The sequence below is a fragment of the Heterocephalus glaber genome, unplaced genomic scaffold (assembly GCF_053883595.1).
Source record: "Heterocephalus glaber isolate CG9 unplaced genomic scaffold, H.glaber_assembly_v1.0 deba00001610, whole genome shotgun sequence".
Classification (NCBI taxonomy): Eukaryota; Metazoa; Chordata; class Mammalia; order Rodentia; family Bathyergidae; genus Heterocephalus; species Heterocephalus glaber.
Genome location: NW_028258381.1, coordinates 29,121,507 through 29,144,853, shown reverse-complemented (window position 1 = coordinate 29,144,853; position 23,347 = coordinate 29,121,507). Strand labels below are relative to the sequence as shown.

At 39.0% G+C, this 23,347-nt stretch overlaps 1 protein-coding gene across 1 annotated transcript in view; it reads left to right on the top strand.

The window, feature by feature from the left end:
• Positions 1–23,347, top strand: part of Pou6f2 (POU class 6 homeobox 2) — a 445,133-nt gene that overhangs the window by 295,651 nt on the left and 126,135 nt on the right. Inside the window, exon 5 of the mRNA XM_004840260.4 lies at positions 20,617–20,990. Coding sequence (XP_004840317.3) covers positions 20,617–20,990 — 374 coding nt within the window. The remainder of the gene's footprint in view (positions 1–20,616; positions 20,991–23,347) is intronic.

The window sequence follows — 23,347 nt, the reverse complement described above, 5'->3', positions numbered from 1 at the left end:
ACAGTTCTTTCCAAAAATGTAATTTTAAATCTTATTCCTATAACATAGAGGAAGAATTAAGAAATGTCTACCTCATTGTCAGACAGCCTTTTAAAAAAATCTACATCTTTGTCAAGAATGGACTGTAATGTCTGCTGTCTGCCGCCATCAAGTCATCTTAAGCCCCTCACACAGAAAGACTAAGAAAGAATGTTTAAACTTGACCAGCATAGGCTCAGAGAGGACTCTTCCACTCCACAGCCTGGCTTACCCTTGGAGCTCATACAGACTAAATCTCTATGTGGCAAAGTCTTCAGGTCTTCCCACCTGGGAGGTCCAGGGAAAAGCTAAATATTTTCAAGAACTGATCCGAGGAGTAAAACCATCAAGAGGTCAGAGTGCCCTTTACCACCGGTGGTCTGTATCTGTCAGAAGACCTAGCCACCTCATCTGTGGACCCCAGTCAAGGACACACATTTCAGGAAAAGATGGATGCCCTTAGCTAAGATTTATGGCTGGATCTCCCAATCAAAGTTCTAAGCCTTGGGTAGGTGTCTCAGCATGTGCTTCAGAGATGTCTGGAACCTCCTGAAATAAATAAATAAACAAATAAAAACATATCTCTAAGAATAGGACATATATTTTTATCAGTTTCTCCAGGGGGTTCATTATCCAAAAAGGCTTATCCCACCTCTAAAGCAGGGACAGCGGCATTCTAAAGGAGGCAAGTGTGCTTAATTAACAACTATGAGAGAGCAACATGCCACCATGCCACCACCAATGGGTCATTGCACCTACTGTATGCCAAAAGGTAGAGCAGAGATCGCACAGAAAGATGAACCAAGTGTTAAAAGAAACACAGACAATCCCCAACTTTCCATCATTTCACTTATGATTTTTCAACTTTGGTCATGTTGTGAAAGCAATATGCGTTCAGTAGAAACCATACTTCCAATTCTCAATTTGGATCTTTCCTGGGAAAATGATTATGTGAGACAATCTTCTCTCCTGGTGCCACAGCTCCCAATCAGCCCCTTGATCATGAGGGATACAGTCAACACACTACACTGTTCTGTGTTGCCATGGTACTTAATTACGTGAGTTATTCATCACTTTATTATAAAGTGGGCTTTGTATTAGAGTGCTTTGCCCAACTGTAGGTTCGTGGAAGTGTTCTGAGTGCATTTAAGGTATCTTGGCTAAGCTATGATGTTTGGTTGGTTAGGCATTTTGACAAAATATTTTCAAGTTTTGATGGGTTTATTGGGGCCTAACCCCATCATAAATCTATCAGTACCTATGTAAGATCATGATAGAAAGAAAATAAAAGACCATTTCAGAAATCAGAGCAAATTATGAGCAAAAGCCTAGTGTGAGCATGAAGCCACAGGCCGGGGAGTTGAGCTGGGATGTGAGCTTATACAGAGAAGACTGATAAGAGTTGAAACCAGACAGTGGAGTTAGGGCTTGGTCATGAAGGGTTTTAATGGGAAGAGTGAGGGTAGGTACTCATTTTAGAGAAGCATAGGGACAGTGAAAATCATTAACCAAGAAGAGATATTATTAACATATCAGATTGTGCTATCATTGGTAATTTGCACATCTGATTTCCCAACGAAGAATAGGAAAGCAGAATTCAAATTTAACTCATGTTTATACATTTAACTCCCTGTATATCCCCTGGCATATGGTAAGTGTTTAATAAATTTTTAAGGTTAGGAAGGATGATGAATAAAAAGGAGAAAAGGAAGAAAAGAGGGGAGGGAGAAAGAGGAAGGGCGATGAAGAAAGAGAGGTGGGGAAGGAACAGGGAAAAGGAGAGAGACAGTGGACTATTAGCTCAGTCCAGGCAAACAAAAATGAGCAACTTCACGAAGGGAGGTAACTGATACTTATGAGATGCTAGGTTGCCATAAATCTCATGTTCTCACCCTACTCTAATTAGCTGTACTAGACCCTGCTCAGGATTGGTATCACATGTTTCAATTCATTATAAGACAAGAGGATCTGTAAGGATCATTTCACCAGCTGAATAACTGAATTTGTGCTCCTGCAATGTATGCACCATTTTGTTGTGCACAGAGCATGTGTTTGCTGATAGGCAGGAGTACAGTGTTGCCATGGACAGAGGAGAAGGTTACTGACCCGTGAAGCCCCCACACCCACATTGCAACTCTGCCCTTCCTTCCACCACCACTCACTCAACAGTGCAGTGCATTTTTTATGCCTGGCTGATTTTCACATCCTGACTGCCTAGACATACTAAAAACTTGACCTTCAACTCAAACCCTCTTAATCCATATGCTCTATTATGTTTCTCCCCAGATTGGGTGAAATGTGGGTCAGCCTGGGTTGGGATGACATTTTTCACTCTTCTAAGATTATGATTTAATCTGTCCATCTCAGACCCACCTGAAGCACTTTTCTGTTTATCCAGATAACCTTTGCAGGATTTCTAAGCTTGTCATTTCCTCTTTGACCACGTTTTATATACATATTTCATGATGCACTCCTAGAGCACACTTTCAAATCCTGAATCCTTATGTTCGTTCACTTCCTTTAGTGACTACTGCTTTAGAAACAAAATTATCCTACAGAATTTTTAGGAAATGGCTTCAGATGCCTCATGGTGGACGCTTGGGCCTGTATAGTTACAAAAAAGGAATACCAGAATTTGACTTTTAAAACAAAATAAATCTGCAACATTCTGCAAAGTTAATTGCAGCTCCTTACATGTTCACTGGTCACATGATTTAGATGTGGCAGCCAAGACACTTGAGCAGTGGGTCTCTGTAACTTCTGGAATTCTCCCACAGAATCGCTCTTTTTGTGAATCAAACCAGAGCAAGCATATGATGCATGTTAGGTCAGAAGAAAAAGCCAAAATTAGCAAGTGGCCAATCATCTTACAGTTTTCTGTCCTATCATTTCTAAGTATTTAGTGAACAGCTACTGCATGCAGGTTATTGAGAGAGGGCAAGAAGATTTAATAAAACAAATCAAAGCACCTGCATAATGGATTCCTTCTTGGTAACTTATTTGGCAAAAGAAGGAACCAGGGACACCTTACTAATTGTAGCTCAAGGCACAGCATGATGTCCCCTCATGAGAATAGAAAGGAGAGCTGGCTCTAAGGGTACCAGACCAATTGGGTGGGGGAGCTAGATCTAGTTCCCATACAGAGCCATGTTGCCACATCTTCTAGATTTTTCATAAAGAAAAGTAGATAATGCATATTTTATGGAGGCTCTACTGAATTTTCAGCCTTGTCAACTAATTTGAACATTTTTAAAGCCCTGTTTCCATAAATATGATAGTGGGACATCCCTGTCTGCTGGCTGTGTATAGCTGCCCACCACCAGCTCTACCTCTGAACTAGAAGCAAGGGTTTTCTAAAGCCATTGGAATGTATCTGGAAGGGTGGGTTCGAGCCAGATGGCACCTGTTCTCCAGTATTGTGCTGAGCACTATGGTATAATTCTTGACCATGGGCACCATCATACACCCTCTTTGAAAGAATAGTGGAATAATCCCATCTGAGTTTTAGAAACTCTGGCTGTAGATGGGCACTTGGCACATGACTCAATAGCATTAGTTAATTTAATGATGGAGAGAATGGGGACGGAAAGAGATTAGAGGTCACTAAGCTCTTTAAATGACCCAGACAAGGGATAATGAGGTTATATTAAGGGAAATGAAAATGAAGAAAAAAGAGATAAATACAGAAATGCTCTGTGAGGCAGAGTGATGCCTTTATGGACGTATTAATGGTGTCCACCAAATTGTTCTGGGTATCCCTATTTCTTGGATCCAATAGGATGGCACTTCCCAGTGTCCTTGTAGTTGAGTGGTCTGTGCAACTAATGCTGGCCAAGGAGTGAGTAGAAAAAGTGATGGATGTTACTTCTAGGCCAGAGCATTTGATTTCCACCCTGTAAAGATGTCTTTCCTTCAGCATCATCTTAGCAATGTTGAAGGTACTGACTGCTTTATCACTTGATGACTATTTTCCTAAATGACTAAGATGAGTTTAGGCCCCTTGCTGACTTATGACATAGAAAAAAAAACTATTGGACTAAGCCACTGTATTTTAAAACTGCTTATTACTAAGCATAACCTAACCTACCTGACTGATACATTTGTGATGGTCTGTTTTTTTCCACATTGCATCAGACAAAGTAAAAACAATATTCTTTTATTTCCCATAAAAAGATCACTCAGCCTTACAGAAATCCATGAAATGTTTGCAAAACCATTTGCACTCACATACATGATATGACTACATGACATCCTACCCCTGTAAACATGACAGTGTCTATTGCTTTGTATGTATTTTCTCAGGATTCTTTTTCTTATGCTCTTTTTCTTTCTATACCAATGTGATTGTTTCATTAAAACTATTAGCTGCCTTTTTTCTAACTTAGTACATATGAAAGTCTTTAAAATAAATTGGATGGCTAATTTGCATATCAGTAAAAAATAAACAAATTGCCCATGCAATATGTTCATTTTCCCACTAAAAATTTCAACTGCAGAGATGAGAAGAGAAAATAGGAATGAGAATAGTAATAATATTTATGATAGAATATGAATAACTTTTAACATTTTACATGAATAACATTTTTCTACATGATAAAAAGCATTTTACAACAAATTTCTTTTCCAAAATCTGGATTAGAATTGCAAATCTGGCAAGGGTACATTTTTTACTCTTGTATCTCAAATTATAAAAGCAGAAGCAGCTTAAGGAAAGTATTATTATTTATTGTGAATATTGAGCAAAGCTGAAATACGTATGGCCCTAGAATCATGTGTTAGACTTCTTCATCTGTAAAGCAAGAAGAAATACACACTATCTCCTCTTCTCAAAAAATAAGCAAGAACCAATGAAGTAAGAGCTATAAAGCTTTTAGCAAAAGCTTGTTGTACTGGAAACAAAATTGAATTGCCTGTTTAGAGAGTTTAAAGTTCAGCCTAGATAAGGAAGGTTTGTGCTGATAGGAGGGAAATTAAAAAGAGAAGAACATAGTCAGATTCTTAAAAAGAAATCTCTTGCTACACACTCTAGCTTCCACAGCCTTCTAAAGGAATCAGCCACCGCATCTTTGTCACTTAACTTTTTTAATCTGAACTGACAGATCACTGGAGAATAACTGTAGGGAATAATCCCCACACTGGCAGAGGGGATGGATTAAATCAACCATGAAAATAAGCACTGGCCCATGTGTCTATAGCCTAAAAGAAATTTGAGTGAACCTAGTGCTATGTTTAAACCAAGCATGGTAGCCACTGAATTTCCTATAATATTCTCTCCTGCAAATGTCCATAGGAAAAGAACACAAATACAAAATCTTTGAAAGCCAATCCACATCTTACTTTGTCTTCTAAATGTAAAGAATTATTTTATTGTTTCATTAGCACAGAATATGAAATTAGCATATTTTCCCCTCCAAATCCATAGCAAATAGTGAATATGGCTTTTTGTCTACTTTAATAAAAGAAGTAAAAATTTCCATAAGAAGATCAGTAAATAGAGGCAGAGAGGCTGAGCCGGTCCCAGCACCCCAAAGGAAGCTCCCCAGCCGCCATTCCAAGCTCCTAGGGCAGAGAAGGTGAGCCGCGTGGGTGCCAGAAGCACTCCCCCCGCCATAGAAATGAGAAGACATGTAAACAAGCCTCTAAAACAGACTTCTGGATCACCTACAGTAACCCCAAAGGGAAACAAGACAGAACAATCTGATACTCAACTAGCTGGACTCCCTGAACTGGCAACAAAAGAGGATCTGGGAAAAATGAAATCAGAAATAATTACTCAGATAACAGCAAAGATTGTGCTCATGGTGCAAGACATGATTAATAAATCTAGAGAGGACACAGATAAGAAAAATAGAGGATCTGAGGAACATGAAGGAATCCCAACATAGGAAACAAATGGAATCCATAAAACAGATGCAAACAGATTTCCAGGAGATTAAAAACTCCATCGAAAGTCTGCGCAGCAGAATGAACCAATGTGAGGATAGAATTTCACATATAGAAGATAAGATTGCAATTAGTGAGGAGGAAAAGAAAAATTGCTTTAAAATTGTAAAGGAACACGAGAAATCAATCCAGTAGCTGCTAGACGATGCAAAGAAGAATAACATAAGACTGACTGGACTCAATGAAGAAAGAGAAGAGAGTGCAGATGACATAAAAAAACTGTTCACACAAGTGATGGCAGAAAACTTCCCAAGGAGGGGGAAAGAACTTGACATACAGATAAGTGAGGCATATAGGACTCCAACTAGTCTTGATTAAAAAAAAATCTACACATAGGCATATAATAGTTAGGATTCCAGAAATCCAACAGAAGAATAAAATTCTACAAGCAGTGAGAGAAAAGAAACAAATCACATACAAAGGAAAGCCCATCAGAATCACAGCAGACTTCTCAATGCAAACCCTCAAGGCAAGAAGAGCTTGGAGTGATGTATTTCAAGCCCTAAAAAAAAACAACCTCCAACCCAGATTGATGTACCTTGCAAAACTATCTTTCAAAATGGATGGAGAAATAAGATACTTTCATGATAAAGAGCACCTCAGGAACTTCATGAATACCAAACCGGCACTCCAAAAAATTTTAGACAGTACCCTAGGAAAAGACAATGAGGATCACAACCTCAGGAAACCCAGCAGAATGAATCCATTGGGCGTGACAAATTAAACACAAAGGGAGAGAATCCAACAAAAAGAAAAAGTCATGACAAGGCTTTTAAAACTTTGAACTTCATCTCCCTGATGAGTGTATAATTCAATCTTATTATTGTACTGATTAGTATTTTTCTGATTCTAGAATTGCACATCTTTCTTTGTGCTATACTAGCTATTTATCATCTTTTTTTAAATTAAATTCTTTTATTGCTATATTGTAGGTGTACAACACAATTACATTTCTCATTGGGAATTGTACCTTTACATAATGCATCTTGGTTCTTATTTTTTTCCCATTCCTAGCCCTCCCTTCACCCCCTCCACCCTTCTGTGTTTACAAAGACTTTATTTCCATTTTTTCCATTTCTCATCATTTTTCTTTTCCCTTCTTTCCTTTCCCCTGCCCCTCCCACTACCCCTACCCCTTTGGACCTTTTCTTCCTATTTTACATTATCAATTATTCATTCTAATCATTGGTACATTTCAGGTATATAATATAGTGACATTCATCATTGGAAATTTGCACCTTTACATAGTCTCTCTTGGTTCTTATTTTTCACCCTTGCCCAGCCCTCCTTTCAACCCCTCCATTCCTCCCTATTTACAAAGATTTTGTTCCTATTTTTCCATTTTCTCATATTAATCCCATTCCCTTCTATCCTTTCCCCTAGCCTTCCCACTTCCTTCCCCTTTGCCCCTTTTCTTCCTATTTCACATTACCTATTATATATTTAGTCCTTATTTACACTTTCAGTTTCTATCATCTTCTTATGTCTACTTTTTAATTGGGTTGTCTGTTAATGAGCTCTAAATATTCTTTATATATTCTGGTCATAGGTTATATGCATTGTAAATATGGGCTGTTTAAGGACTACTTTTCATTTTAATGATGTCATTTAAAGTTCTAAATTTTGATGGAATCTCATTTATCAATTTTTTTCTTTTATAGATCATGTCTTTTGTATTCTAGGTACTTCTCACCTACCCTGAATTCGTACACATTTTCCCATATAATTTCTTCTCAAAGTTTTATACTTTTAGGCTTTCATATTTAGGTTCATAGATCCCTTCAAGTTATTTTCATGTATGGAAATAAAGGGTTGAGGTTAGTTTTTTATATACAGATACCAGGTGTTCTAGTGCCGTTTGCTGAAAACACTATCTCTTCCTCGGCTCTTAAATTGAGTTTGTATTCTATAAAATGCTAATGTTAAATAATCTTTTAAAACTCAGAGTATATGTGTGATTCTATTTCTAAATTCTCTGTTTTATTCCAATGATCTATATGTCTTTCCTTACACCAACACTTCCTTGATTACTGTAGCTTTAGAAGAAGTCTTAAAATTAGGTACTAAACATCTTCCAACACTGTTTTTGTTTTCGTTTTTTACCTTTTCTAGGTCCTTTGTACTCCTACATGACTTTTAAATTTCAATATCCAATTCTTCATTTATAGCAAGTATACACAGACCTGAATTTTTATATATACCTTGTGTATTCTAATCCTGCTAGATTCAAATACAAGTTCTAGGGGCTCCTAGAGATTTCTTAGTATTTTCTCTGTAGATGATCATTTCATCTACATATAAAGATTTTCCTTCTACCTTACCAATCCTATCCTAATTGTGTCATTTTATTGCCAGACTATTTTGGTAGGGACTAGGTTTCAAAGTTTAATGGACAGATTAAGAGTAAGCATATCTGCCCTTGTTCCCCACCTTAAGGAGAAAGCATTGTATCTTCTCCATTCATATAAGGTGTTCTCGCTGGAAGTATGGAGTACATGTCTTTAATCTGTTGAGAAGGTTCTGTTCTACTTCTAGTCTCCTGATAGCTGTTACCATGAACAGCTGTAGAATTTAGTCCAATACTTTTTCTCCCACTAGTGACAGGATCATATGGCTTTTTCCTTTCCTCTGTTAAAATGATGACTTTTGGGGGTGGATCTTCCAATGCTGAACCAACACTGCCATCCCTATAACAAAACCGCTTTCTACATCCTGCCAGATCTGACTTCTAATAGTTTGTTTTGTTAAACAAATTTCTATCTATGTTCATATTTTTTTCTTCTATTATCTTTATCTAGTTTTAGGATTACCACAATGTTGAGTTCCTAAAATGAGGGGAGAAGTGTTCCTTCTTTTTTCTGCTTTAATTGTTTGATATAATACATCAGTTAAAATGTATATGAGCCTGCTGTTGTCACATAGGTAGGTTTTCAAGCTAGGAATATACTTTCTTTAGTAGGTGCTATTCCAATTTTATATTTCCTCTAGAGTTAGTTTCATTAATTTGTCTTCCAAGGTACTTCTTCAAAATTATCAGATTTATTTCAAAAAAGATTTTTGTAATATCCTTTCTATATCCTTTTAAATTCTGTAAAATCTGTGGTAATGTCTCCTAGATCTTGATATTGTAATTTTAAAAATGTATAATTGATATTGTGTAACAGGAAGAAAAGGTCTAAAGGAGCAGGGGAAGTGGGAGGGGTAGGGGAAAGGAAAAAAGGGAAAAGAAAAAATTGAGAAAAGGAAAAAAATGGAAACAAAGTCTTTGCAAATAGGGAAGGGTGAGAGGGTGAAGGGAGGGCAAGGGAAGGGGAAAAAAATAAGAACCAAGATACTCATGTAATGGTACAAGAGCCCAGTGATGAATGTAACTATATTTTATACCTAAAATGTACCAATAAACTTAATGGGAAAAAAAAGAAAATCAGTAAATATTAGCTATGACTGTTAAAAAACTAACCTCAAATGCAGGGCAGATTGGCCTTCTAAGAAAAGATCACCAAGGATTTCAATAAATGATTTCTTTATGTGAATGAAAAATAATGAGATTGAATGCTAAATGGGCTCTTCTTTTAGCTATTTTGCTCATATGTATTTCTGTTCTTAAACTCACATAGTATCAATAGAGTGAGGCACAGACTGTGATGTACTGTGAATCTCAGCCCTCTCAATCAAACAACGATCGCAGTGTGATTTCCACATAATGGAAGATGAACACAGTAAATTGACATCCAAGGAGAGTCCTATTCTTTGCGAGGTGTTCTTCACTAAGCTTCTGCCAAACTTCTCCAGAGAAGGACCCCAGTTATATGGAAGAGTAGGATCTTCTGATGGGTAAATTTTGTCTCATCTGCTGATCAAATGGATTTATAATCAGTGTTTCCATATACAGTCTATAGATTCCCTACCTGTTATGCAAGCATCACACAAGCAAAGTCAAGGAACATATAGGCTCCATCTGCAGGAATTCAGGATCAAGTTCAAGTTCAAATCCTAGGACTCCTAATTCAATATTGTGTTAATACTTGAAGATTTAAAAATTTGAAGGAAAAAACATAAGAGTAAATTATTTAAATCATTTTTCCATAAAGAAGATCTTACATAAAATTTAGTATTGATAGAACTACACTTGTCTTTCTTTACTCACACTACTTACAAGCTTATCTGTGGAGCAGGTTATTCACACCAGGCTTCTCACAGCTAAAACCTTACAGCAAGTATTTTTTTTCCCAGTGTATGGGAAGAGCTTGGTAAGGGATCAGCTTATCTTACCTGGTCGTAGAGAGTTTCGGCCCTGATGCCCAACTCTGAACCCTTCAAAACCTTTTCTTGTATTTCTTTCTCCTTGCCTACCAGGAATACCTTGCCTTCAAGAAAACTGCCCTTAGGGCCGGGGATTTGGTTCAGTGGTTTTGCCGCCTGCTGCATAAGCTCAAGGATCCGAGTTCGATCTCCGGTAGCAAAAAAAAAAAAAAAAAAAAAAATAGAAGAAAGAAAAAAAAGAAAGAAAACTGCACTTATAAAGATATTCATATGCCCTTAACATGTTTACATTTTATCAAAGAAAGATGTTTATTATGCTCAGTTTTCCTTTAATATCAGTTAACCAGTTGCACCACACTGGGTAAACCGGATATATGGATTAATACTTACAGACTTATTAAAGATAAACTTTTACAAATTCCACTAGGATTATGCTTACTAATTTATGCTGAAAATAGCTCATCACTTCCTCCAGAGACCCTGATTTAAAATATATAAATCATACATGCATATATAATTAATCATACATGCATTATATTGTATACATGCATTATATTATATATGTGCATTTATATATATGATTTCTTTGTTTATGTAATGGATATGTCTGACTACAACAGACAAACACACCTTTACATTATTTCTAAATAGTTCTTTCTCAAATTTAATCATAATATATGCATATATTTGTGTCAGAAAAGAAAGCAGCAAAATGTTTGGTCATTATTGGATGAAAAACATTAAAGAGAATCCCTTAATGCTGAAATTTTAGATATTAATAATCTAATGTTCAGTATCATTTTTCAAAAACAGAATAAAGCATGTCGTGTCTCCCTGGTTCTTTGGCCCTGGAACTTTTTTTCTTTTTTAATTTTGTTTTTCCTTTTAGTGGAACAAATGTGATGATGAGTATCATATAGAATTGCCTTTATGAACACATTTTAGACTATCAGGAAGAAATGTCTGTTGTTGACTTTGCAAAAGAAGGTTCATGCCATAGTTGTTGTCATCAGTAGAGCCAAAGGTGGATTTGTTCCCATCTAGGGTCTAGATATTTTGACCTCAAGAAATTCAATCTAATTAGTGTTTTAGAATGAATCATAATATCACAATGCTCACTTAAGCCAAAGAAGACAGATTAATTTACAAACCAAAGAAGACATTTTCATTTATAGAGAAATACAATTGTCAAGGATGCCTAATATGATTATCCTTTGGCCAACTCCTTTTGTGCTTGTGAAGGACAATTCTATGGAAATCTTTATTTTAACAGAAGATTTCCCAAGTATACAAACATAAAACCACATATTTTTACATTGTTTTGACAGAAGTTTCTTATTGATTTTCTTTGGTTTTTAATGAAAGAAGAAATGTATCTTCCTTAGGAAATGGCTAGCAATTTTTAATGTTTTACTTTTTCTGTAGCAATGAATCCATTCACTTTTCCTTCTTGAGCCCAGTGACCACTTGTTTTGATTTGAAACAGTACTTCTGTTATGACTTTCCCAGGCTTTTATCTTTCCTGAACTTTCTAGTGTCTTTTTTTCCCTATTCTCAAGTTCTTCCAAATTGTCAAATATGTCATCATTTCTTTGGAATTCCCCTCTATCTGCAGATACCTCACCCAAAGCCCTTATGCTCTGATCTGGACTGGCTGCTGTCTGGAATTTTGGGACATTTGTCACAGAGAGGCTTCCCTGTGTTGCACTCTTGGCTGACATTCACTGTTCCCGGACACTGTGTCTTCTTTGCTGAAGTGCCTATTTAAGTTTTAAGAAAAAGTATGTAAAGATAAAGTGTGTAAAACTGAAGAAAAAGTATGTAAGATAAAGTGTGTAAGCCTTTGTATATCCTAAAATAGGCCTTATGTTGCCTTGCTTTGGCCAGATAGTTTAGCTAGTAATGGAATTCTTGGTGGGAGACAAGTTTCTCTTAGAACTTTGAAGTCATTGTTTCTCTGATTTTAGGTATAAAGTTTTACTAAGGAGAGGCAGTTACATGGTAATGATGCCTGTATGATTTATGTTTCTTTCTAGGTGGATGCTTATTGTCTCTCCAAAAGCTTTTTGGACTTTAAAATATGTTTATCCTTGGTGTTGTGCAATTCCATGGGGGAATTATCCAGGTGGAAGGTCTCTTTTCTTTTACCTTGGTTGGCACTCAGTAGGATTCCAGATGGACATCCCAAGGACTTGGGAGAATGATGTAGCACTCAGTGTCTGGGGTGAGATCATGGACAGACTTCTTTAGGTGAGTCAGAGGAAAAGCACTTTACTTTGGGTGCCCACATCCAAATTAGAAATCCTAATTCTTCTCCAATAGTTCTTCTTTAACAAAAAGATTTTCCATCATCTTTTTCTGAGATTTAGGCTCTTCTGCAGGTGGAGATGGTGAGGTCACCTCTTCCAGAAAATGATTCCTGTAAATCTCCCCAGGAATTCAGGGAAAACTTGCCCTCTTTGTGTCCTTAGCTTCTCTGGCATCTTGGGTATGAGCAGTGCCTGTCGGGTATCCTTGCCCCAGGTCTTTCCCTCTGCTGTCCAGAACACTCAACCTTCATTGTTCATCTTCCCTATTTAATAAAATACCTGAAATCAATGTTATGTCTCAGATTCAATCCTTGATAAATGTACTTCAACAAGAGTGATCCCCAAAATGTCTACAAAGACAATAATAGTGAATTGCCCTAATTTCCAAAAGAATGCACTAAACCACACCTGGTTTCCAGGTGTCCCATTTTCTTTTCCTTCCAACCTATTATTTGTTTCTTACCCACACCCCTCTCAATGGCAGAACAAGTTGTTTAAATGAAATTTTCTCAAACTTAAGGAGGGACATGGATAAGCAAGCTGCTCTGCTTGAAGGTCAAGGGAAGAGCTTCCCCTCCACATTTACTACAGTTCAATATGAGCTTCTAGGACCCCCAGGGGCAATGGCTCCTGACCCCCTGGAAAGGCTCTTTAGAATGCAGATTTTTCCCTACTCCCTGGAATCCACCTTCCTAAAAAGCTCCCCTGGTGATTGTGGTTCACAATTTGAGATAGGCTGCTAGAGTTGGTGGAAACAACCGAGCTAAGGAAGAGGCTTGGGCCGGTCAGCTATTGATGGAAATTTTGTAGGGACATTTTCATGAAGACTGTTTCTCTTTGTTTGGCTCTGATGTCTCTAAAGAGACTTAGATTTCTGCCTTCAATGCAAAAGAAGCAAAAAGACAGATTAAGGACATGGGTGGCAATATTTTTGAGACTGGTAACATTGACCATATGTGAGATAGTTACACATCATCATCTCTGAAGCACAAATGATTTGCTTGTATCTGTCTGTTGCCAAGATAAAGGCAGATTTCCCAACAAGTTTGCACCTTCTGTGCTTTTAAAAAATCCTCCATCCCAGCCATCTATTTTTTTTCCATCCACTTTGCAAAACTCTGTCTGCTAATGCAGGTTGGAAATGTCCTTAATGAGGCCACCAGAAATAATTCCTGATTTGCATCCTTGGTGCAGCTAACTTAGATGTTATTGCAGGGGGGGGTCAGGGGGTAGGGGGTGTCCAACTTGCTGACTCAAATTCCTCCTGTTAGGATGTTGCAGGTTCCATGTTCGTCCTCCTAGAGATTTTCATGGACAACAAAAGTGAGCAATGAATATGCAGTTAAGGAAGTAGAGGAGACATCAGAGAACTTGGAATTCTTCTCAGTGGTTCATGAGCCCCCGTAATTTTTAGGAACAAGGATGATCTGGGAGTTCCTCCCTCCAGTTCAGGACAAATTTAGCTGGAGAACTCTCATCTGCCACACCAATGAGGTCAAGTCACAGAGTGCTGTGGATGGTGTGAGCTGATGCCTACTCGCTTTCTGCCAGATGGCACCAAGCCTGAGCACAGGTCACTGCCCTTTGTGCAAATGTGCAGGAGATATCCTCTTGCCATCCCGGCACATTTGAGACATAAATAAAGTGTACTGTTGCCCTCCTGAACCTCCCCTCATCCCTCATCGTCCCTGCCACCCCTCTGTTCCTTATAATAACACAGCTTCTACTCAAATTGGCATCTGTATTCTCAGAGTGCACATTTACATTTCATGTCAGCAGGGTTTAAAAAATGATTTGCCTACAGAAAAAGCAACGTTATTATATATGTACAAACTTTCACAAGAACTTAATGATTCCTCTCTTAGACCCTTCAAAATGTTGGCTCTGTAGCTAGGTACCTGCCCCACTGATCTCAAAAGGCCAGCACTGGAGGGGATCTCTCTACCAGGGAGCAGCTACTGTCCTTCTAACCCATTAGCAAAACAGACTGCCTCATCTACACCTGGGATTCTGTTCTGTTAACAGGCTGTGGGAAGCTGCAGTCCTAAGACAGGGTCCCTCAGAGACACAAGCTGTGTAAACTTGGGAAGGTCACTCCACATTTCTGAACCTGAGTTACATACAAGGTATGAGAGAAAAATACAGTGAATGTTTAAAATTTGAAAATTTATTACAGTAAAAGACACATTGCCACGAACTCCCCCTAATCTTCCTCCTTGCTTCAGGTACACTTATCCCATCATTCTTGCCACGTTTTGAAGCAGTTTTGGAAGTCTTCTTTCCTGAGTGGCTTTAGGTGTGCTGGACTGGATGCTTTGATGTCCTGAATTGATTCAAAACATCTCTCTTTTGTGGTCATTTTTACTTTGAGTAAGAGCCAGAAGTCACATGGTGCCAGATCCAGTGAATAAGGTAGATGAGGACAGTAATGATTTTACAAGCCTGGCTTGCTGTTGGATGGCCCTCAGCAGCAGAGCTCACAGTACTTTTAGACATACCTTACAAAACAGACTTCCAGAACTGCCTCTGAAAGTGGCAAGAACAATGGGATAAGTGTTCCATACTGGAGGGGAGGGAAGGGGGTGAAGAGCAACGTGTCTTTTACTATAAAAACAATTTTAATGTTAACTTTCACCGTATATTTGATCACCTTGTATGTATGACAGCAGCGATATCATCTGTCCATGTGGTTGTCTTGAAAGGCTAATTCACATGTTCGATGAAAGCACATTCCAAACTGTGAAGCAGTGTTGGTTTTAACACAGCTTGCCACGACTGTTCACCTGCGCACTCAGCATCTGGCTTCCAACTCTTCCTGGTGTTTGGAGAAGCCACACAGTGGAGTCTTGCATGCACTTGGCAATGAATTGGTGGCCACGCTTCTGTGCCCTGCTAAGCTGGTGCCTGTCCAGTGGGCACCGCCCATCCGCCCACGGCAAAGATCCTTCCCATAGCTCCCCTGCATCTCCATCATCAGTGCGGCCCTTGCTGGTGGCCACCGAGGACCACAAAGCCACACCAAGCAGAGAAGGATCATTCCATTCCCTGGGGTATCCTAAGCCTTTATATCTTGGTCTCCAAAGTGAATGTAGAGAAAAAGCTCTTTCTTTTTATTGTAGTAAAATACACATATAAAATTGGCCCCTTTGATCATTTTAACGTGTGCGGCTCAGTGGTATTGAGTACTTTCCCAGCGCTGGATAACTGTCACCCTATCTAGTTCCAGAACTTTTTCTTAACCCCAGAAGAAATCCACATACCTGCTAGAAGTGACTTCCCTCAGGCCCCACCACCCACTACTCTGCTTTTTGTCACTCTGTACTTAAAGTATTCTGGACATTTCATATACATGGGATCATACAATAAGTGGTCTCTGATGCCTGGCTTCCTTTGCTTAGCATCCTAGTTTCAGAGCTGCTTATTTTGCTTAGAATTTAAGCTTTTTCTTTGGCTGGAACCAGATTTGCACAAGGGGAGTGGGCTAGAGTTGGGTTTGAAGAATCATTGCAGGATGCACCGAGCAGGATTCCTTTAAAAATAAGCCCTGCTTACTTCCTTCTTATCCAGTGCGAGTCTCTGGACACCTTTCTGGGAAGCTACTCCAGTTCCCAGACATGAACAGAAAAATGTAAACATCAGCAGCAGATAAGAGGGGTTTTTTTACCCCTCCCCAGCAGGCTCTCTAACCCAATCCACCACTTTGTTCACATATGCCTGAACCCAAAAAGTCCAAAAAATACTAAATGGAGATCCTGACTAGAGTCATTACAATGGCATGACATAAAATGGGTCAGAGTGTTGCTAACGATCACACTTCCTTTAGTATTTGAGGACCATTTTGCTTTCTGTCCTTTGCTTGCTAAGCATAAGACACACTTTTATTTCTCTGGAATCTTTCATGGAATTTTTTTCCACATTTGCAGATTTAACTAACGAGATCAAAAATTGTTTTGAGGGTCAGGGATTTAGCTCAGTGGTTCCATCGCCTGCCTTGCAAGCACAAGGACCCGAGTTTGATCCCTGGTACAAAAAAAAAATTGTTTTGATTGCATCTGCACTAAATACACCCAGAAATTTTATTTTTATTTTTCTTCATTCCCTAAAAATTATAGTATAACAACTCCTTAAATAATATTTGCCTCATATCAAGTATTATAAGTCATTTAGAGATACTAATTGGCACATATACTACATCATTTTACAGAAGGGACTATATTTTGTTGTCTGTGGGGTCCTGGAACCTCTCTCCCACAGAAACTTTGGAAGTAATCTTACATAAATCCCATCCAACATAGCTGATCTGATGGTGTATCTGTATTTAAGTGGGGAAGAAATCTTTGACAAATTGAGAAACTGTTTCTTAACTACAGTTTAAATGTTGAAAATAAAATGCACATTCAAAAGGAGAAATGCAAGATTCTTGACTATCCCTTTGCCATATAAAATTATTTATCTGGGATGTTTCAAGCCACTAGTTTTGCCACAGTGCTCTCTACTCTCCAAGAAATTCATAGTTTGATGAAATTTTGGTTTGTGTTTCCTTTTCAAAATTGCAAGTTTCCAAACTTTCAGGATTTTTTTTGCACATTTTCTTCCTTCATAGTTATTGTTATTATAGTTAAATTTCACAGTTAACATGGGCCTATGGAGTGTATAGTAGCCAGACATGGAAGAAACAATCATAAGAGAATATAAAAACCAGGGAAGAAAGTAAATGTTTTAATCTTCCATGCCTTGGGTCAGAGTTTTACCCCAACAAGCATCATTTTATCCACAAACATTCTTTGTAGTTCAAATTTGTCCTTGAACCTTCCTAACTTTATTCATCTGTTTTTTTAAAAAAAAAATTCTTCTGTGTCCATTTTCACCATGCTTTATAAGATGAGCTCTTTGGAACCACCATATTTTCACTTTTTTATTGCTTTCATTTTCATATTATTGAAAAATGCTTTGACATTTTTCAGACCAGACTTATGTTATTTTCCATTCCTTCATGCTTTTCTTTGTTTCCACTATGTACACGAACATATGATATTTTCTATCATATTTTGCTTGCAGATGCCAAATCAGTTTATGTAACTCCAAGGTTTTTGCTTAGGTTTATGTCTTTCCAATCAAGCTGCTGTTACAGGAAAGAAATATCCAAGCATCACTGACATAAAGCATCAGAGACACATTTGGGACCCTGTCTCATTAGGAGGTTAGGGTCTGTTGCACCTACTTGTCTGCCAATATCTATCTGCCAATATTCCCCAGTCCTTCCTGTTTCTAAATGCTGATTTAGATAAATGCTTTTCCAACCAAAATGAAACAGTATGGTATTTAAGTCAACCATGACAATAAGCGCTAACATCAGTGCTCCCGCCTGAAAGAAGTCAGGACAGGTCTGATCTGAGTCAGGCAGAAGACCACAGCAGTCAGGTTCCCAAAGTCTGTAATCCCACTAGGATACCCCAGATTGTAGGGTATCTTAGGAGGTGAGAATTGAGCTCAGATCCCCAGTCTTTAATCAGATATACTTTTGTACAATAGAAGAAAGGAGGGAGAGATGGCAGACTACACATTCCTCTTAAAGTTCTGCTAAAGAGGAGGGTGGACCGGGCAATTTCTAGTCCGTAATCCACTGGGCACTCGCTGTCCAACCGGCCCATCATGGACACCCGACAAGCTGTCTGAGATCACACAGTTGTCACTGGCGCCCTGGGAATAGCTAAGCTATCATTTCACCAGCACAGCTACACCTTCCCTGAAACAAACCTGATTTATATGCTTCAAACCTGCCTTACACCAAAAATTAATTGGAGGTGGGTGTGGTGGCACACACTTATGCCAGTACTTGGGAAGCTGAGGGAGGAAGATGGCTTCAAGTTGGAGGCCAGCCTGGGCTACATAGCAAGACTCTGTCTCAAAAAGCACAAAACAACAATAAAAAGGTTAAATGGGAGGGTCCATCTTCCCACATTTTTTACTATCTTGGCCCTCTACTTTCTCTATGATTTAAGTCAGTCTCCGACACTTTCAGTTCCAGGAGTTCCTTTCTCAACACTGCCCTTAGTCTTCTGGGTGTCTCTCCAGCTTGGAAATACCATCTTCCTGCACCTCCAACTCCTGAACCCTCTTCTACATCCCATGCCCACCAAGCTATAGCCTTGGCCCCTGTAGCCCACAGGGACACCCCCTCTCGGGACCCTCCTCTTTTGGTCAGTGACCCCCACTGACCATTTACTCCATTAACATGTGCGTGCCTTTAGCAGCACTCTAATAGCTATCTGCATGCCAGATTGTTTCTTATGAATTAATCTTATTTCCCTAAATAAACTAGAAGCTCCTTGAAGGCAGTGTCTCCTTTTTAAATCCTACATATTACCCGGCACATTACCAGTGCCATCTGGCATTCAATAAATTTTCCAACATTATTCTTAATTTGACAAAAGTAATCACTGGCTAGCTTTTCTATGAAGAAAATTCCGAGATACCCTCAGTATATGATTCTATGTATTTTTCAAGAATATATTGTTGTGTGAGGGCAGGTGTAGCATGTCATACAATTTTTACTAGAGTTTTTAAAATTAGCATTTAAAAAAAATGGACTAGTTTAATGTTGCAACTAAGAATTACTGTCACTGGAAATTTTGACTAATCCTAGGCAGGAGAGGAGCAGGAAAACTGTGCAGCCACAGCCTATAGATTCGAGATTGATCCTTGTAATGATTTATCCATAGGTTTGTTCGAAAGCTTGCAGACTTAGGTTTAGGTGAAGAAGGACGTGAAATTGGTTTTCAGCAGTAATTGCTCTAGACAATCCTTCGGCTTCCTGCTGGAGAGATCTTTCCGTGCTCAGTGCGGACAGGAGAACAAATCCTGTGTGCTCAGTACTAGGATGGCTTTGACCCCAGCTCTCACCTTCCACATAACAGGAAAATCTGAAAGACAACTTCGTTCTCTTAGCTCCTTGCTTGTCCTTGAGGTGCTAATGTGTCTGAGCATCACAGCACACATTTCCCAGGCACCTTCCATAATCTTCTCTCAGGTCTGAGGCCTCTGTCTCTTTGATCAGTAGCCAAAAATAAATATACAAAATTAAATTAAAAATTAAAAATCAAACATGAACTTTTGACTCTGCAAAACTGAGAGGCATGTTCTTCCTTTAAATTAAAAAAAAGAAAAGAAAAAGAACACTGTAGAAACTTGAAACTAAGATGTTTAAGCAAATTGGTGGAGTCCTGAAGTAGCAGGTGAAAATGATACCATTAATGGTATTGATGATGGATAAAAAGGAGATTACAAACAATTTAGTGCTCTGTTCTAAACTCCAGTCAAGTATTTACCAAAAGAATTGAACTGGCTGAACTTTGAAAGTCTAAATCAAACCTTGAAAGCATGAGTGTATTTCACAAGCAGTATGGAAGGAAGAGAAAGTACTTTAAAAAGTAATCTCCATTTTTTGTGCACCTGCTTTAAAAGTAATGCTTTTAAAGTAATACACACCACCTTTAAGAGGAATCTCTGATGCCTTATTCTCTGGTTCTAAGTTGTAAAAATTTCCCAAGAAGTGATTTGTTTCTTCCAGGGCCTCCTAATCCTCTTTCTAAAGTTTACCTTTTTATTAGTATATGTTTGTGATACATAACACATACATTCATTTTGGAGAACTGGTACATACACATATCACATCCTGTTCATTTTTAGTCTCCTTGTTCCTCTTAACTCTCCTTTATCCCCTTTCCCCTGAAACTCTTCCCACCTCCAAAAAGTCTACCTCCTTGTTTCCTCTCATTTCTCCTTTATTTGCTCTTAAAATTATTCATAATTTTGAGTTTCTCATGTAAGAGAAACAATGTGATATTTAACCTTCTGCATCTGATTTATCTCACATAACATCATAGTCCCAAGAGCCACTTATTTTCCTACAAATAACTCAAATTTATCCTTCTTTAGTGCTGAGTAGTACTCTCTTGGGAATATATGCCACATTTTCTATATCCATCTATCTGTAGATGGACATGTAAGACATTTCCATGGTTTAGCTGCAACAGGAGTAGAGAGTATGGTCTCATGCTAAGTTCCCTTTCTTTCCTTGCAGCTACCTCATCCCTGAACTCCCAATTGCAACAGCTTCAGCAACTCCAGCAACTCCAACAGCAGCAGCAGCAGCAACAACAACAGCAGCAGCAGCAGCAACAACAGCAGCAGCACCCCACTGCACCCCCGACTAGCCAGCAGTCCCAGCAGCCCCAACCCACCCCGCAGGCCCCGCAGCCACTACCTGCCTCCCAGCCTCCGCCGGCTTCCCAGCTGCAACAGGCCCCGCCGCCTCAGCAGCACCAGCCCCATTCCCACCCTCAGAACCAGAGCCAGTCCTCTCCAACCCAGCAGAGCTCCAGCCCCCCTCAGAAGCCCAGCCAGTCTCCGGGCCATGGCCTTCCATCTCCGCTCACGCCTCCCACCCCTCTGCAGGTAGGTGTGCTCCTTGGCCCTGCCAGAGGACCTGGTGGGGTTGTGGCTGCCCCCAAGAGGACAACAAACTTAGCATTGGATTCCTATTGCTCTCTTACCATGTTGAGCAAAGTAAGCCAGACCTAGAGAGACAAGGATCCCATGTTCTCCCTAATAGGTGAAATCTAGAGAAAGATGACAAAAAAAGGCAGAAGGGAGACTGTTGTTAAGGGGAGGAAGAAGAGAGGGAGTGTAAGGGTGAGTAATGGGGGATGAATATAATCAAAGTACGTGATACACCTTGAAAACCCTCCCCCAAAGGCATGTCCGACTGTGGGGGAGGGGTTCCTAGTGAGGGAGGTGATGAGGGAATAGCAGGTTGTGTGATGTACAAAATTAAAAAAAATAAAACAGATCTCTTAGACCTAGGGAAGGGGAAGCAGAAAGCAGGTGGCTGGGGAACCCATGTAAACGAAACAAATAGAAGGCCCTTGATGTTGCCTTCGGAAGGATAAATGTTATCTCCTTCCTCTGTGAGAGGCCAGCACTGTAAGTGCACTTGTAGCCTGTAATAATTCCACTTTATGATACTTTTTGAAGGCAGCAAAGATAGCATCCAATTAAAATTATTACTAGCACAGTTTTGTAGCCCCGTGGAGGGCTGCATCTGCTGTCCATGAGGCACGGTGGTTATTTCTCTATATTATGAATACAGCAGTGTCTTACCTTAAGTACTTTCTGCTCTTTTGTTTTTATTTTTCTAAAGACTCTCTGGGGTTAGGAGGGCAAAGAAATTTAGCCCCAGTCTTGTGTCCCATATTCCAACCATTACTCCATCGACTAACAAGTACTCTAAATTCATGCCCAGAGTCTCAGTAAATATGCATCTTTATAAAATAATAAAGCTGCTCCGTGCATACTTTATTATTGTGGGACTGAGGGCATCAAAAATAGATGCTTCAGGTTAATCTTGAAAGTGCATCTTTAACTTACTGTTATTGAGAAGAAAGGAAGAGGAGCATTCAGGAGCATGCAGTGGTACTTCAGTTCATGAACTTAATTCTTTCCATGATTCTGGTCACACAATTCATTCCATAATTCTGGTTGCAATTGAATTGCAAGTATTAAGAATTAAGAATTACAAGAATTAAGTTTGTGAACCGAGGTACCACTGTACACCTTTTAAATTTCAAAGACCATTCTCAACATAGAAGCCTTTCAAATTAATTAGTTTCCAAACATAATGAATGATACCAGCTCATCAGGTCTGGAAATTAATAGCTGAGCCAATCCAGCTGTTCTTAGACTTACATTAAGATTTTCTCCCAGTAAGATTTCAGATGACTTCCTATAATTGTAGTATGATGACAGTGACAAAGTTCAACAGTGAGCAGTTTATGCCAACTCACCTCCCTTTCTTGGTGACAGACCTCAGTTGGTCCAGCCCTCCCCAACCTAAGGATGACATCCACACCTGCTGTGCATCAAAATACACAAAATCAAGACAGACCCGTGCACAGACAGAAGGCAAGTGGATTTGGGACTGACTTTATTTGTTGTCCTATAGGTTTGTCTCTTTGAATTTGGATTCTCAGTGTGGCCCAAAGGTTTCCTGGGAATGAAAATATTTGAGTGAGATGACTGTGTCTTTCCGAGTACTTGGGCGGGGCAGCTTCCATATGAACATTTTCCTGAGTCAGATTTGAAGATGTATTTTTATAAATATTACAAGGGTGAGACAACCTAATATCTTTGACATGGGACTGAAATGAACATAAGCTAAAGAAAAAAGTCTTTAATGGACACTTGACATCTGTATTAGTCACTTTCCCTTTGCTGGGACAAAATACTCAGCATGTGAAATTTAAAGGAGGAAAGGATTATTTTGGCTCATGGTTTTAGAGGATTCAGTCCATGATTGGCTGGCTCCAAGGCAGCAAGGGCATGATGGTAGGACATAGCAAAGGAAGGCTGCTCATCCCATGGTAACCAAAAAGCAGAGGCAGAAGGGAAGAGCAGGAGACAAGAATACACCCTTCCAGATCACACCCTCAGTGACCACCTCCAAACAGGCCCCACCTCCTAACAGCACATTCATCCGTGAACTCATCAATTCAATGATGAATATAGGACCCCATAATCCAATCACCTTCTAAACACAAGACTTTGAGGGACATTTTAGATCTAAACCGTAACAACATCTAAGGAGACAGTAGGGATAATCAGACTTACAAGAAGCATAATTAGAGCAACCTTAATGTTTTCAGCATCTGGAATTCTTCTGCATTATTCTGAAAAAAAAATGAGTTTAATACTTTTTCACAACAGTTCAGTTAGATGTACCTGTATACCATACAGTTAAGCATTTCCTCTTACCC